The sequence below is a fragment of the Nansenia antarctica genome (assembly GCF_963989245.1).
Source record: "Nansenia antarctica genome assembly, chromosome: 7".
NCBI lineage: Eukaryota > Metazoa > Chordata > Actinopteri > Argentiniformes > Microstomatidae > Nansenia > Nansenia antarctica.
In genome coordinates, this window is record NC_137677.1 from 8,608,207 (window position 1) to 8,623,474 (window position 15,268).

Genomic DNA, 15,268 nt, shown 5'->3' on the forward strand with positions numbered 1-15,268 from the left:
CCACCAGTGCTCCGGTTTGCAACGTGACCCAGAGTCCAATAACAATGGGTGTTCAGTCACACACACACACAGGGGCAGCAGACACAGAGAGAACACACAGGCTAGTGGAGCGACCTGGCTTTGTGTTCATGAAAAAAGGGGGCGAAACAGAAATTAAAGCGTCTAAGTGAGCTTCTTAAGGTTGGAGGGAGAGAGAGAGAGAGAGGGGAGGGAGGGGGGGGGGCGTAGGTTGTAGATGTGACTTCCTCCTCAACAGGCTCTAGGGAGAGAGTTGCGGGTTGTCGCCGTCGACGACGGACTCCGGTGTGACCAGCTTGCGGCCCTCCAGACGGCCTGACTTCCTCCTCCCCCCCCCCCCCCGCCCCATAGGAGCATACCGTGCCTTCGGAGAGTGTTTGGCCCTGCCCCGGCCCGCCCAGCTGTCTCCCTGCATCGGTCCTCAGCGAGGCGGAGATGAAACATGCGCCCCCCCCCCTTCCCCCCTACCCCCCCCCCCTCGCCTTTGTGTTTCAGTGGACCTTCTGCCGCCGGTGAGCAGAGAAATCAGACTCCCATCAGCCCTGCGAGAGTTCCGTACTGGAACAGGCCCGACGCCAGCACTCTCAAGGCTCAGCCCCCCCCCCCCCAAGCGTCAGCCTCCTCACCGGACTGGACCTCCACCACCACCACCACAGAGCTCCCACAGGGGGGGGCTATCGTCATCGTCGCCCCAAGGGGGGGCCAACTGTTTTATCCGCTCACACCCTCCTCCTCCTCCTCCTCTCATCCGGAGAGCACTTCCTCCCGTGAGGTCACTGGACCCAGGGCGATATGGCTGACCCAGTGACACCACCCCCCCACCCTCCCTCCCTCCCTCCTCCTCCTCCACTCTCTCTCTCTCTCTCTCCCTCCACATGGGGGAAGGCAGAGAGGAGGCAGAGCTGGGCTAGCCCAAGCCCCAGGACCTGGTTCCTAGCAGAACCACAGCTCCAGTCCTCTCGCGGGGCCGCGGCCAGGTGCCTATGGAAAGCGTATGGCAGCTGATGAATCATAAACCTCCGCCGCAACTTACAGGATATTGTAAGCAGCTAGTTTTATTGGAGCAACAAATAATATGTGGGCCGGCAGGCTTTGAGGAGGCCTGGGAGTGTGTGTGTGTGTGCGGGGGTGTGTGTGTGTGTTTGTGTGTGTGAGTGTGTGTGTGTGTGGGGGGGGGGGGGGGGTTTGTGTGTGTGGGGGGGTGTGTGTGTGTGTGTGTGTGTGTGTCTGTGTGTGTGTGTGTCTGTGTGTGTGTGTGTGTGTCTGTGTGTGTGTGTGTGTCTGTGTGTGTGTGTGTGTGTGTGTGTGTGTATGTGTGTGTGTGTGTGTGTGTGTGTGTGTGCGTGTGTGTGTGTGTGTCTGTGTGTGTGTCTGTGTGTGTGTCTGTGTGTGTGTGTGTGTGTGTGTGTGTGTGTGTGCGTGTGTGCGTGTGTGTGTGTGTAGAGCCGGCAGGGTTTGGAGCTGTTCCCAAGTCAGATCTCAGAGAAGTGCTGCTCATGTTTCAGATTAGGGTTAGCACTGACATGATGCACATCAGTCTCCCTCCATTCTCCAGACCCACTCTCCAGTCTCTCTCTCTCTCCCTCCCTCTGAACTCTCTCTCTAAACTTTCACTCTCTCTCTCTCTCTCCCACTTTCACTCGCTCTCTAAACTTTCCCTCTCCCTCTCCCTCTCCCTCCCACTTTCACTCTCTCTCTCTCTCTCTGAACTCTGTCTCTCTCTCTCTGAACTCTGTCTCTCTCTCTCTCTGAACTCTGTCTCTCTCTCTCTCTCTTTCTCTCTCTCTCTTTCTTGCTTTCCCTCAATCTGTCTGTCAGTCTGACCTCATCTCTGTTCCAATCAAGCATACAGAGCTCCAATCAACCATAGTGTTCAAATTATTATCTCAAATTATAATCATTAGGAAATAATCGTTTCCATGTCAGTTTCAGTTCAGGTTTGAATTCTTTTTCGTACAATTTTACGAAGACGAGGGAGCGAGTAGAGTCACCGTCCAAAAGTCTGCCAGGCTAAACAACGGAACTAGTTATCCATTACAGCGTTTTCGATGAAAGCCTCCTACAATAAAAACAACATTTAACAACCGCAGTGCACCTGCGCCTCTCCCACACACTGTAATATTCCATGTTCATGCGATTTGAAATAACAATCTGTAACAACATGGTAATAATGTTACAGGCCCAGGCCTCCAGTGTGTTTTATAGTCCTGCTCCTTCGGTGAGATAGTGATCTAGGACTGTACGCTGTAGAGGAGCGAGGCATACATACAGTACGTGCCTTCTAGGGCAGCGGCATTCCCGTGCGTGTGCGGGGCAGCAGCGGAGGTTTGACAGAGTAGTTAGGAGGTGTTGATGAAAGAGGAGATGTTGTGTGGGCCCAGGGTGCCCTCCTCTCAAATTAGCGCAGGAGCCCCTATGCCTGTCACATGGAGGCCCTGGCACACACAGATTCTGTTGCAGAGGGGGTGTGTGTGTGTGTGTGTGTGCGTGTGTGTGCATGCGTGTGTGCATGCATGCGTGTGCGTGCGGGTGTGCATGCGGGTGTGAGTGTGCGTGTGCGCATGCATGTGTGTGTGTGTGTGTGTGTGTGTGCGTGTGCGTGCATGCATGCATGTGTGTGTGTGTGTGTGCGTGTGAGTGTGCGTGAGTGTGTGTGCGTGCGGGTGCATGTGTGCGTATGGGTCCGTGTGTGCGCGTGTGTGTGTGTCCCGGTCTCTGTGGACCAGAGAGAGAGAGAGAGAGAGCACATATGGAGCGAGCATAAATTAAAAGGAGAACATCCTCCCCAGTCCTGGCTCATCAAAGACACGCCGGGACCTCCCAAAGCAGGAAAAATAGACCGACGCTGACCTCCTCCTAACCATTCCTGAGCCATACTTAATTTAGACTTTAGCAGAAGAGTCCCGTCCCCCGTCCCCCCCCTCATCCACTCACCGTCCACAGAGGGATAAAAGACGGATACTCCCCGTGTTTATGTCATCAAGTAATTGGGTTATTTTCTTCCATCTTTCAGAGTTGGGTTACAGAGCCGGTACTGGTCACATTGTAGCACACGGTAACAAAGCCAGACAGGCAGTCAGCCTGATGGGAAGCGAGAGAGGAGACCTCCACAGTTATTCACCTCCTCCCATCCATTTCACACTCCCCACATCTCTCCACCTGACACCCTCCTCGGCCCGTCCAGCTCGTCTTCTGTTTGTTTTGCGAAGCCCGAGGCCACATCCATAACTCTACAACCGTCTCAACAGACCATTTTTAATCACCTCTTCTCTCTCTGTCTCTCCCTTCATTGTCTTCTTCCACATCCCCCCCCCCGCCCAATCTCTCCTCTCCAAACATGGCACTCTTCCCATCCCCAAACTCTGTACAAATATTAAATAACCTCCTCCTATTCCCAGGACATTTCATATGGTCAGAGGTCTATATAGGGAATATTATGGTGCACTACATTATGTAAAAAAAAAAAATTATATATATATATATACAAACAAAGGGAGACTGCAGAATCTTCCTCTTCATATATATGTGTGTGTGTGTGTGTGTGTGTGTGTGTGTGTGTGTGTGTGTGTGTGTGTGTGCGTGTGTGTGTGTGTGTGTGTGTGTGTGTGTGTGCGCGTGTGTGTGTGTGTGTGTGTGTGTGTGTGTGTGAGTGTATGTGTGTGTGTGTGTGTGTGTGTGTGTACTGGTTTCCTCCCGTCTGCCGGCTTTAGGATGTCATATGAGAAGTATGAGAAACATGTGAGACATATTGAAACATCTGAGCCATTTCCTGTGCGACTCCTAGACTCCTACCTGGGAGAAGTTAAGGCCGTTGAGGGGGTGACACTGCTCCTCCACGCGCTCCACCGCGCCCGTCCTCTTCCTCATCCTCTCCGCCTCCTGGGCCAGGAACAGGTCCAGCACGGGGACCCCTCTGGAACGCACGTCCGACTCCGTCAGGGAGTTCACCATCAGCATCACCCACACGGGCCTCTTCCTCTCCCAGTTCCCCGCGATGGCGTTGAAGAGGTAGTCGGCGTAGAGGCCGCGCCCCCGCTGGTCCGCCGTCATCCAGTAGGGCATCATGTGCTTGACGTAGTCCAGGTGGCGCTTGAGGCGGCGGTAGAGGTCGCGGGGCAGCAGGGTCTGGAGGTTCTCCCCGTGGGGCAGCAGCTGGCAGCTGGTCAGCTTGGAGATGGTGAGAGGGTCGGTCAGGTCCAGCTCGAAGAAGACGTTGCCGCTGGTCTGGAAGGCCCGCTTGGAGTTGTCGGGGATGAAGTCCCACACGCGCGTGTAGGGGACGTGGATGGTGCCGAACAGGTAGGAAGGGGGGTAGGGGGCCGGGCGCTTCACAGTCCACAGGAAGGAGTTCATGTCACTTTGCTGGGGGGGGGGGGGGGGCAAAGGCGGAGGAGGTGGAGGAAAAGGACAAGGAGGAGCGAGAGAAAGGGAGAGAGAGAGAGAGAGAGAGATTACGACAATCATCATCATCAAGCTGGACACCGACACTTCACTTGATTGATTGATTGATTGAAAACTTTATTAGAAGATTTGCAGAAGTAGGTACATGAAAGTACATATTACATACAAGGTCAACTAACAGGATAAAAACCCAAGAAAGCCACTGGCTTATTTCAATTGGGGTCCTTGATACCACCTTCAATAAAAGGCGGTAGCAATTAAAAGAGATGTGGGTCACAGTGTGATGAATGAGTCTGAAGAGAAAGACCCGGGGACAGAATGAGACCCTGTCTGCTTTCACTGCTGTGCTCGTTCTGCTGTTCTGAGGCATCAAGTTTATAGTGAACCCACCTCCCTGTGAACAGACCCCTGTGTATTGTTGAGGTGCATACCGCCTCTGCCAATGCCTCTCTGGCTGCTGGGAAGCGTTTCAAGGGTTGCTACAGCAGTGTAAACACACTGAAGTATACACAACCATAACCAACAGACGTTTATTTGACCAGAATAGATCCAGTCCATGCATACATAGTGCCATACTTGTGTTTAGACGTTCCTGTGCGGTTCACTATGGATATCTGGCAGTCACATACAGTACATGAAACACACTACTTGTTTTTGTTGAAATTAACAACAACGTTTTTTGTATGTGTCCATTTCCTATAGTTTATTAACATTCCAGGGTTTTCAGTCATGCATGTCCTTTCTCCGAATACATTCATATAGGCCTGAGCACTGCCTGCAAAACATGCCCATATACCAGCCTTTGTGAAATAAGGATAAAAAGGTGAAAAATGAAAAATAACAGCATGGCACTAACTTGATCCAAGTATAAAAATAGCTATGTTAGATTTATTGCACTGCAAAGCCATTATGTAGACAAACGTAATTGTGACATTTTAAATGATTGCTTTGTTGTTTCAACGATGCATTAGTTTGAAATAACCAAATTAATTCTTCATTGGCGTTGACAAAACATTTGGATCAAATAAACATCTACGTCAGCGTCATTAAACCAGATGGAAAAGCTGACCTATTGGAGAGAGGATGCAATTAAACATCCTGGTAATTAGCCTACTGTTACCCATTGCAAATGTTTACTGTAATTCAATTCTATTTTTCCACAGTTGCAATAAAATGATAGCGTTGTGCTGCCAATGTGCATTTGTTATTATTATTATTCTTTTTTTGTGTGTGTGGTTATTTCAGAAAAGCTTTTGAAAGGATTGCCAAACCTGCCTAATGAGATAGTATTGCTCTTGCGGTGGTTATCATCATAATGCATGTTATATCATTTCTGGCACGATCTTTCGGGTTGTGGAAATTAATACAGAATATGATGGTTCTTTTTAAAAATATCTGCATATCATTTTACATGATCCAAAAGCTTATACTGAAGACGCTGAACACGTTATTTAACCCCCATTTTTTACATAGGCTACTACTGGGTCGCATTTACTTCCGATGGTCTCTCCGCTTAATATTTTGGGGAATATTTATTTGCATTTTTGCATGCAAAATGTGTCAATAATCAACTACTCAAAGTGTGTAAATCAACCTCTGACTTCTGTCCGATCGAATAAAAATAGCGGTGCAGTCGGTTCCCGTCGTCCCGGACGTCCCAGCCGAGCCCTGCAGTCAAGGCCTCTCCTCTGCGGGCTTCTCTGCACAGCGTTGACGCGCACAGCCCCGTTTTATTGGGTAATTACTTTTAACACAAAACAGAGAGCTCTGTACTGACGTATTACAACTCACATGAAGGGGGGAGCAAGCATACTCTACGGTTGATCTTTGACAACAATTCCATTATCGCACAGATGTAATGATATACTGTTAGGCCGTGGTTAAACAATGGGCCTGTATATCACCTCCTCCCTGGTGACCCCCTTTCATATTAGGGCCTATTCATTATAACACATTTGTATTGTATTAATAAGTTAACCTCATGTTGCAGTTTTTTTTAAGAAGGATAATTGGACCAGTGCTGAGGTCATGCATGTGTTCAGTTTTTTGAAATATTGTATATTAGTATTTGGGAATTTATCACCCAAGCCAGCGCGCGTGCTGCACCGACCGTCTTCAGTCATGATTGTAATTAAGTTTGCCTTCATCCTTCATGGCTCTGATTCCTCTCAGCTGATGATCAATTCACACTGGGACACAGACAGACAGGAGCGACAGCAGCGACACAGCCCCGGCGCGATAAAAGACCGCTCACATTAATTGAATTCGAATGGCTGCACTCCCCTCTGTGATATCGAGCCATTTCATAATTTAGCAAATATGCCCGATAACTGTTTTTAATAGGTCGCGTTTCATTGAAACGTGATCACGTTGTGAAAGGTCAGTGAAACTTTTCCAAATAAATGTATATGAAGTCAAGTGACCCGTAGGTGTTCCCCGTTTTCTTTTGTCACATAAACAGCCATAGGGCTGGCGCGCCGGAGCGCTATTTCGCTTGGCAACTGGATTCATTTCCAAGGCCCAGATTTCTGCAGGAATATGTCAAGTAACATAAAGGTTTTCTGAATAAAGACTACCAGTTGCTGCAAGTGCTGATTGTAAATTGGGTTTTAGTAGGTTTTAGTAAGTTACAGCCTAATAGGCCTTATATAGGCCTACAATTCTTATTGGTCTTAATAATGGATTAGTTATATAACAGCTTATTAGGGCTTTAAAAAAATAAGAGCAACACACTCTACAATACTAATAGTATTAACAGTAACAATAAGATAATACGAATGATATAAATATTACGTTAATAATAATATGAGTAATCATAATAATAAACGACTGTTGATTTTCTATAGAAACTGGTTGATTAATAATTAATAATGTTGCTTTTAGCCTAATGTTCATAATGGTAGCCTACTATTGTAAGATACATGTCAATGTTTTAATTGAAATAGAACTAATAGGCCTATTATAGGGCCTGTGTCTATGGGACAGTAGCTATCGACAGTTTAGTTGTTAAACAAACATTAAACTTGACCCCGCTTATTTAACACCATAACGCAACAAATATAGTATTTTACTTTCTCAGACATTTTTGATTTTGTCTTATTGTGTGCATGTATTGTGGCAGTTGTAACACACAACAGGTACACCTATTTTAAATTAAATCCAAACATAACCATTGCAGGACATCACCACCGGGCACAAACTCACCGATTTCGGTGGGTCACATTGCCTCGGTCGCTCGCGGGCGTCCCGGGGTGAGACGGCGTGCAAGAAAGCGCTCAGGAGGAGCCATCGAAGTCCTGGCGGAGACATCATCTCCAGATGACAGTAGAGTGGTGTTGACAAGTCTGTGGTATAGACTTCTGTCTCTCTCTGTCTCTCTCTCTCCCTCTCTCTCTCACTCTGTCTCTCTCTTTAGTGTCCTTTTAAATTTTCCTCCGTGTCTGAAACAATTCAGTAGTTCTCGTCGGGGTTCGGCTCACATGTGCCGCTCGGACGGAGGACATGGACCATTCCGACTCTCCGCCATATCTCCAAACCCCCGGATTTTTTTGCGTTTACTTTCACTGTCTGTTTTCACTCGGCGCGCTTGTCCTTTCGCGGTAACCTATTCAGCGGTTGTAAAGGGAAAGTTTTCGCAGTGCGCTCTGGAAGTTTGAGGAGGAGGAGGTGGAACGCTTTGAATACCCCCCCCCCCCCACTGCTTACTTACTTTAAGAGGAGGGGAGGACAGGTTACGGGGGGCGAGGGAGAGTAACAGGTTTGCGTGTGAGTGAGAGATGATTAGGGCGAGATGAAAGTTGGACAACACTGTCAATAAATTAAGTGAGGAAAAAAAACATGGACGAATGATGATAACGTTTAGCCACTAGGGCAGGTGGCATAATATTGGCAGTGTGGTGCAACGTGGCCAAGGGGTCATTCCCCAAAAAATCTAAATGAGTTACATTTAACATGTTTCTGTCATCTGTTTCCTTTTAACTCGCTCGACATTCATCACTGTCACGGCTTGTTTGACAACTCTGCCCCCTTTTATACCGAAATGTCCCCCAACACATGAATGATTAATGAAAACACACAGGCAACGCAACTCTGTCAAGATAACTGTGAGTAGTGTGTTATTTATTTTTCCTCCTCACATCCTTTTAGTCACGGTTGTGTGTAGCTCTGGGTTTGAGAGATGAATGGCCGCGTTGAGAGCGACTTATCCACTGTCTTCGGGCTATTGGTGGCGATGCTTTTGACTTGACCCGTGTTATTGTCCAAGTGGCAGACAGTGTGACAGAGTCAAGTAGTGGGCAATTTATCATCTAGCCCCCTCAAACAAGTGCCACCCGGCCCTCCCCTCTGGGCCCGCAAGGCAGGCAGCGCCCCTGGACAACCACCCCTTTGTCCCGTCTTGTTTCTCTCCTTCGCTCACCACCCTCTCCACTCATCTCGGGAAGTCTGTTTTGTGTTTGACTTGGACTTGTCTTCATAGTGCGTTAACTGTACTCCACGCATCGAGCAACGAGCTCTGCTGTTTGTGTCAAGCGCCTTTGATCTCCTCGGCCTCGCGACCCCGCGACCCCTTTGGTCTCGGTAAGGACCGACCCCCAGGCCCCGGTTTTGTTAAGTTTGATTTATTTGGTGTCACGACGTTTTAAGCGTAAAAAAGGCATTACCGGGTAATTCATGCGTCATCGGTACGTATGTCGACCCTGTTGTGTAGAAGGATGACTTAAGTCTGGTACTCCTATCTAATCTCATCTAATCTTGTCTCATCTTTTTTTTTGGGCCCCTTGCAAACTCACAAAACATCAACACTGTTTTCTCCCCTTGCGGTTCTTGTGCAAGACAGGTGTGTGATTTCAGCTACAGCCTCATCAGTTATAATATGCCCACCTGCGGACACAGTTACCTGTTTTAACCACACCTTGCGAAAGGCTTCTCTTTGAAGGGGGGGGTTTTCACATTCTTGGCTGGTTAGAAGAGGGCTTATGAACGGCTGCAGGAAATTCCTGGACAGGGGCCAGGCTTTACAGCATATATATATATACCCAGGACAGACGGCATAAGAAAAGACTTAAAAGTTAATGTTCTGTTAGCAAACCGCAGAAAACGCTCACTGCTCCCATGGATGTCTGGGGACGTGTATTAGGGAGGGTACAGACACAAATGACAGAGAGCGAGAGAGAGAGAGAGAGAGAGAGAGAGAGAGAGAGAGAGGAGAGGAGAGGAGGAGGGGGAGAGGGATCGAGAGGGAGAGAGATTGAGAAAGAGGGAGAGCATTGTTTCCATTCCATTCAAAATTAATTTTCTAGCGGTAAACGTATACAGTTCATCCGAGGATGGGACCCGGCGTTATTGATATTCAATCACTCAATAAGATCGCTGTGCTCATACACACATAGACGAAGTGAGTGAGACTTAAGGAATGGCTTTGTAAATGTCTCCTGGCCCACAGCAGGTCCGTGGATCCTGTGTATACACGTCCTTGTGGCTTGATGACAGCCTGATGTTGTGCAGAAGGTCTGCCACAGGCCTGGAGATTTAGCTCCCCGTCTGTGTCTCTGACAGCCTCTGTGTGAGCCCTTGCCCTTTGTATCGGCACATCACAAGAGAGTTACTAGCTCCACTACATCAAAAAACAGGCACTTTAACGTCCACTGTAACCGTTTTACAGCGTTACAGTCGATATCAAGCGCGTTTGTCATGTGAAGAGGGCCCCCTAGTGGCAGGATATGGAACTGACTGAGTCGGATGTCAGCAGCTTTTTGACCTTACGTTCACTCAGAAAGATATTATGGGATGCCAAAAGATTTTTCGTTTTACCTGAAGATAGAGACAGAGGGAGGATCAATGAGAAAAGTGAGTCAGAGGATGATGGATGTGGAGAACGGCCTATAGCTTTAGGCTTCCTGACGTCAGAGTGACAGGCTGATCGACTGCAGAGTTCCCGACCTCCACCACGACTCTGCCTTGAGCTACATGACGCACTGTCTCTGCACCCCATCTCCACTCTCTCAGTTCAGTTCAGGCTTCAATACCGCTGTGGACTTTTGACTAAAATTGACTTGAAGTCTGCGGTGAAATGTTTTTGTGGTTGTTTTTCCCCTTTTTCTGGATGTCATGTCCTAAGGGAGCAGGGGGTAAAGGGGCTTCAGAGTATGAGGGGGTCGAATGGGAGGGGGGGGGGGAAGAGTGGGGAGTGGGGAGGGGGGTGAGGGGGGGTTTAAGAGGGGTCAGTTTATCCAGAGGGACACTCAGTCATACACAACATGTTCCTCACTACAGGCAGGCAGTGATGGATGAAATCGAGGAGAGACAGAACACATACACAAACAAGAGCCGTCAGCCTTGTGTCTACAGCTGGGGAGGCCGGCGGAGGTAGAAACCGGAGGACGAGGCCTGGTCCCGGCGCACGGGAACGGAACGAGGAACGCTCCTACCGCCGCGCGGGTTCGATGCCATTCCTCGTTCTGTTCCTCGCATTCCGACGAGTCCCCCGTCCTCCGATTTCTTACCTTCACCAGCCCCCCCCCCGTCCCGTCTGTGTCTACAGCTGTGTCTGTATTTATTTAACCTTTCGTGTTTTTCCCTATGTATAATAATGACTGTCTCTCTGACTGTTTGTTGAACACACAGACACAAATACAGACACGGTGTTCTCACTTTTTGTGGAGCTGTGGTGGAATCACCCCTGGCGTGTAAACACATGCAAGCAGGAAGACTATCTCTCCCAGATCGGAATCAGGAGGAGGAGGAATGAGATGTGAGTGGGAGATAAAGGTTACAGTCTGGCTCGTTTGGCTGCTTCTACTGCTCTACTACTCCGCTCGGATTAGAAGAGTTAGAGTGTGAAGAATTGGTGGGGAAGTCTGAATTATTTGGGTTTGTGCTACTACAGTAGTTTTGAAGAATTGTCTGTTTTCGGTAGACTGTGTGCGTGTGTCTGTGTGTGTGTGCGTGTGTGTGTTTGTGTGTGTGTGTGTGTGTGTCTGTGTGTGTGTGTGTGTGTGTGCGTGTGTGTGTGTCTGTGTGTGTGTGTGTGTGTGTGCGTGTGTGTGTCTGTGTGTGCGTGTGTGTATATGTATATGTGTACGCGCACACGTGTGCCTGCATGTGTGTTTACTGAATTATATACACACACATTAATACTACTTCCGAGACACATATGGATCCCGTGTATTTGTCTTCTGAAGCACATTGAGCACTCACATCAAAAGACTGGTTGGCACACACTCATCCCATGATGCATTGGGCCTTCTTATTGATAAAGGGCCATGTCAGTAATTGTATTATCCATTACCGGAGCACCCTGCTGTCCCTGCCCCCCCCCCTACCCCAGCCGCTCGAGAGGGGAAGAAACCAGACGACTGGGATTGCTCAAGTCTGCAAATCTACCTGCATTAGAATCATAAAAGACCCGGAGAAGGAGAAGAAGAATGCTCTGTCCTCAGTCATCATGTCGGATTACAACAGCCCCATTGTGACACAGCCGTAAACCTCTGCGCTGGACAAAGGACGCTGTGGATATCATAATATTATGGAAATAACAAGTATGACATTGTTGCCAGTCAACAATCCGTCCACGTCTTCTACTGGGATATGAGGCTTCTACCTGCTAGGAGCTTATCCCGGCTTGAGGGGATTGTGAAACCCACCGCCTTCTGATGTGACGGCATAAAGGGGTCCCGGCGCTGAGCGCGTGTGTACCGCGTGCTGGTGTTTGGGCCGAAGCTGAGCTCCCCTCGTAGGAAGGAGTTCTGAACACAGATGTAGACACGACCTTTCTTTGAAGATTGCCATTTAATTTGGGTTCTTTTGAAGATGATTTAATGGCTTAAAGGCCTTTATAGTATTTATAGCAGGGGGGAGCATCAACAACATGTGTTTGTACCAGAGAGAGGCATCCATCCTGCATAATCAAAGTAGGATTCGATAAACCATATACCATATCATCGCAAAAAAGTTTAATTCGGTCGGCTGGCACAGGGGACTAATTTCTTGAGAACGATACTTCTAAAACCACTGTTGGTGCGATGTCGGTCGCTGTTTTTCTACGCTCCCCTCTTCCTTCTCTCTGTAGTGGGAGTAGAGGGGGGAGAGGACACAGGTCCAGTGGAGCGCTCAGGACAGGGGAACAAAGCCGGGCCTGTGTCTGGGGCTGCTGGAAGCCGTGTCGGGGCTGGCAGGCAGGCCGCAGTGTTTTCATCAGCAGGGTGAAACCTTAACCGTGTTTACCCTGCGTTCACCCAGGAGTTTATTTAGTATTTGTCCAGCACATGTACTGGTATCTCAGCCCTTTTCTGGTACTAACTCACTAGACTTCCCTTTGTGGGAAGTTGCATGTGGTTATGGTGGCTTGTAACGTCGTTGTTGTCAGGGTTAGAGTGAGCTATTATGTTGTTGAATCTGAATTCGGAGATCCTCATCTATTATCCTCTTCTTATCCACCTCATTTTTCTGGTTTTCTGCTCGAAATGACATGCCCACAGTGAATATAGAATATCTCCACAATCACAAGGGCCTTCATAATGATATTGTTATCAAATGAAAGCTAACACCTGTGGGGTGGCTGTAGAAGTGTCAGAATCAAAATCTATGTTACTGTGTCAGAGCAAATAGAGCTAGAACATTATAAAAGATCTCAAATTCAGTCTCCGCCTAAAAAAACAACAGCTTTTACAGTGAATATCACCTTGGAAACCTGATAACGAAGCCAAAATCATCTAGGAATCAGTACTCCAGGGTCTTATTAGTACTTGTGCCAAAGTCGATGCTAGTAATGTGAGCAAATGCAACTTTGTACCTGTTTTAGTACAGGTATGTTTAAGCGGACACCTATATGTTTAGGCCATTTGGAGATATTTTGGCACCATCTTTGACCTTTGACCTTTCTCATGTATCAGATTTCTTTTTTCTTTTGGGGGGGGGGGGGGTTTGGGTTGGCCGACCAATGGTATGGAAATTCGGCGTTGAAACCGGACATGACACATTCTCCAGTTGGAGAAAACTGGATGTGACTTAGGCCGTGTTTACCATCTCGGGAAAGAAATGGTGGCATCGTATAGCATGCAAAATTGTGAAAAAAATGTGATATCGATGAAGAGAATTGATCGAGGTAAACTCTTTATATCACTTCGGATGCCGATGGGGGTCTGTTGGCTCCTATGAGGTTAAACTGTACCTCAAAGCCTTAAAGGGATAATTCACTATTTTACACCTTATAGTCAGATGGTTCCTTACCTTGAAAGTCGTCAGGGGCGCTTAGGTGGCGTAACGGGTTACGCGTCGACTATGTAACCCGCATGTCATCCCTTCTCTCTTCCCTCACCCATCTTTCCTGTCAAAATCTCTACTGTCTCTATCAATAAAAATAAAAATATGAGTGGGACTGCCCCACTCAGAAAAAATAACTTTTAACTACTACTCTAAAAGAAAGTAGTCTAGGAGCCATCGATAAACTCTATTCTGGCTTTTATTTATAAAATAGTAAACTATCCCTTTAACCAGAAGAAACTCTTTGTCAGCTGCTAAACCTCTCACGTCTCCCATGTTATTCCCTGAACCCTCCAACGCCAGAACATGACAAAGACGCTTAGCGCAGCTACGGTAGCCGCTTTGGTCCGTTCTCAAGACGTCCGTTCTCAAGTGCTGTCAGTCCAAATGGGTGCCCGTGCTTCAACATGGCCGCCAGTGTTTCAACATTACTGCCAGTGTTTCAACATTTCTGCCAGTGTTTCAAAATTACTGCCAGTGTTTCAACATGGCCGTCAGTCTTTCAACATGGCCGCCGGTCTTTCAACATGGCCGCCGGTCTTTCAACATGGCCGTCAGGCTTTCAACATGGCTGCCAGTGTTTCAACATGGCCGCCGGTGTGTCCCACAGCAAATCCCCCCTGGACCGTCTGGAGCACCGGGACCGACATGCCTGTATATAGGCTGTATGTAGCTCTAGTAACGACATCCCCCCAAAACTCTCACAACTCACACCGCCAAAACGAGCAGCGAGAGGGCAAACTCGTAAACTCGGACGCCTTGACTGATAGAGGCCGGCATGGAGGCTCCGCTGATAACTGCTCTCAGATCCCAGTGATTAATATGGGCTAGTAGATAAACGGCGGGACAGAGCACGGGGCCGTGGGAGAGACGGAGAGAGAGAGAGAGAGAGAGAGGGAGGCACTGAGACGTTTCAAGGGAAAAGAATGCGAAAGGGCCCGGTTCAGGGGCATGTCGTAGTCTGAATGTAATGCTTGCTGTAGTGTAGAGTAATGCAGAGGGGGACTTGTCTCCTTTCCCCCCCCTCCATCATTCCCTCCTCCGTGTCAGGGGAGGCTGGGCTGGGTGGAGGAAGCTTGGTCCTCGGGTCTCGGTGGTTCTTCTCACCGCCTCGGGTTGTTTTTCCACGCCGCGATCAAAGTGAAAGGCTCCAGACTGGCAGAGATTGGCCCTGCTGGGCTGCCGGGCTATGGGTCTGGTCTACCGTCACCTAGGAGACCCCGGGAACATCTATCATGGCCGTAAATCCACTGATCACCTTCACTGGAGACAGGAGGAGAGGAGGGGGAGGGGGGAGGTGAGGTGAGGAGAGGAGAGAAGATGAGAAGAGACAGGGAGAAGGGAGAGGACATAGGAGGAAGGGAGGAGAGGAGAGAGCAGGAGAGGACGAGAGAGGAAGGGAGGAGAAGAGAGGAGAGGAGGTCTGCTCAGGCAGTCAAGCTGACCCTGGCTCTGTCTCCTCTCCATCTCTGGGTAGTGATTGAACCCAAGTGGACTGGAGCTGGACCCTAGCACAGTACAGCACCTCATCCGCCCAGACTGCCTCCCTCCCTCCCTCCATCCATCCCTCCCTCCATCCCTCCCTCCC

At 48.6% G+C, this 15,268-nt stretch overlaps 1 protein-coding gene across 1 annotated transcript in view; it reads right to left on the reverse strand.

The window, feature by feature from the left end:
• Window positions 1-3,798: 3,798 nt before the first annotated feature.
• trabd2b (TraB domain containing 2B) overlaps window positions 3,799-15,268 on the reverse strand; it is a gene marked incomplete at both ends in the record, with an annotated part of 21,125 nt that continues 9,655 nt past the window's right edge. The window contains one exon of the mRNA XM_080536504.1: window positions 3,799-4,380. Within this exon, the coding sequence (XP_080392630.1) occupies window positions 3,799-4,380 (582 nt within the window). The remainder of the gene's footprint in view (window positions 4,381-15,268) is intronic.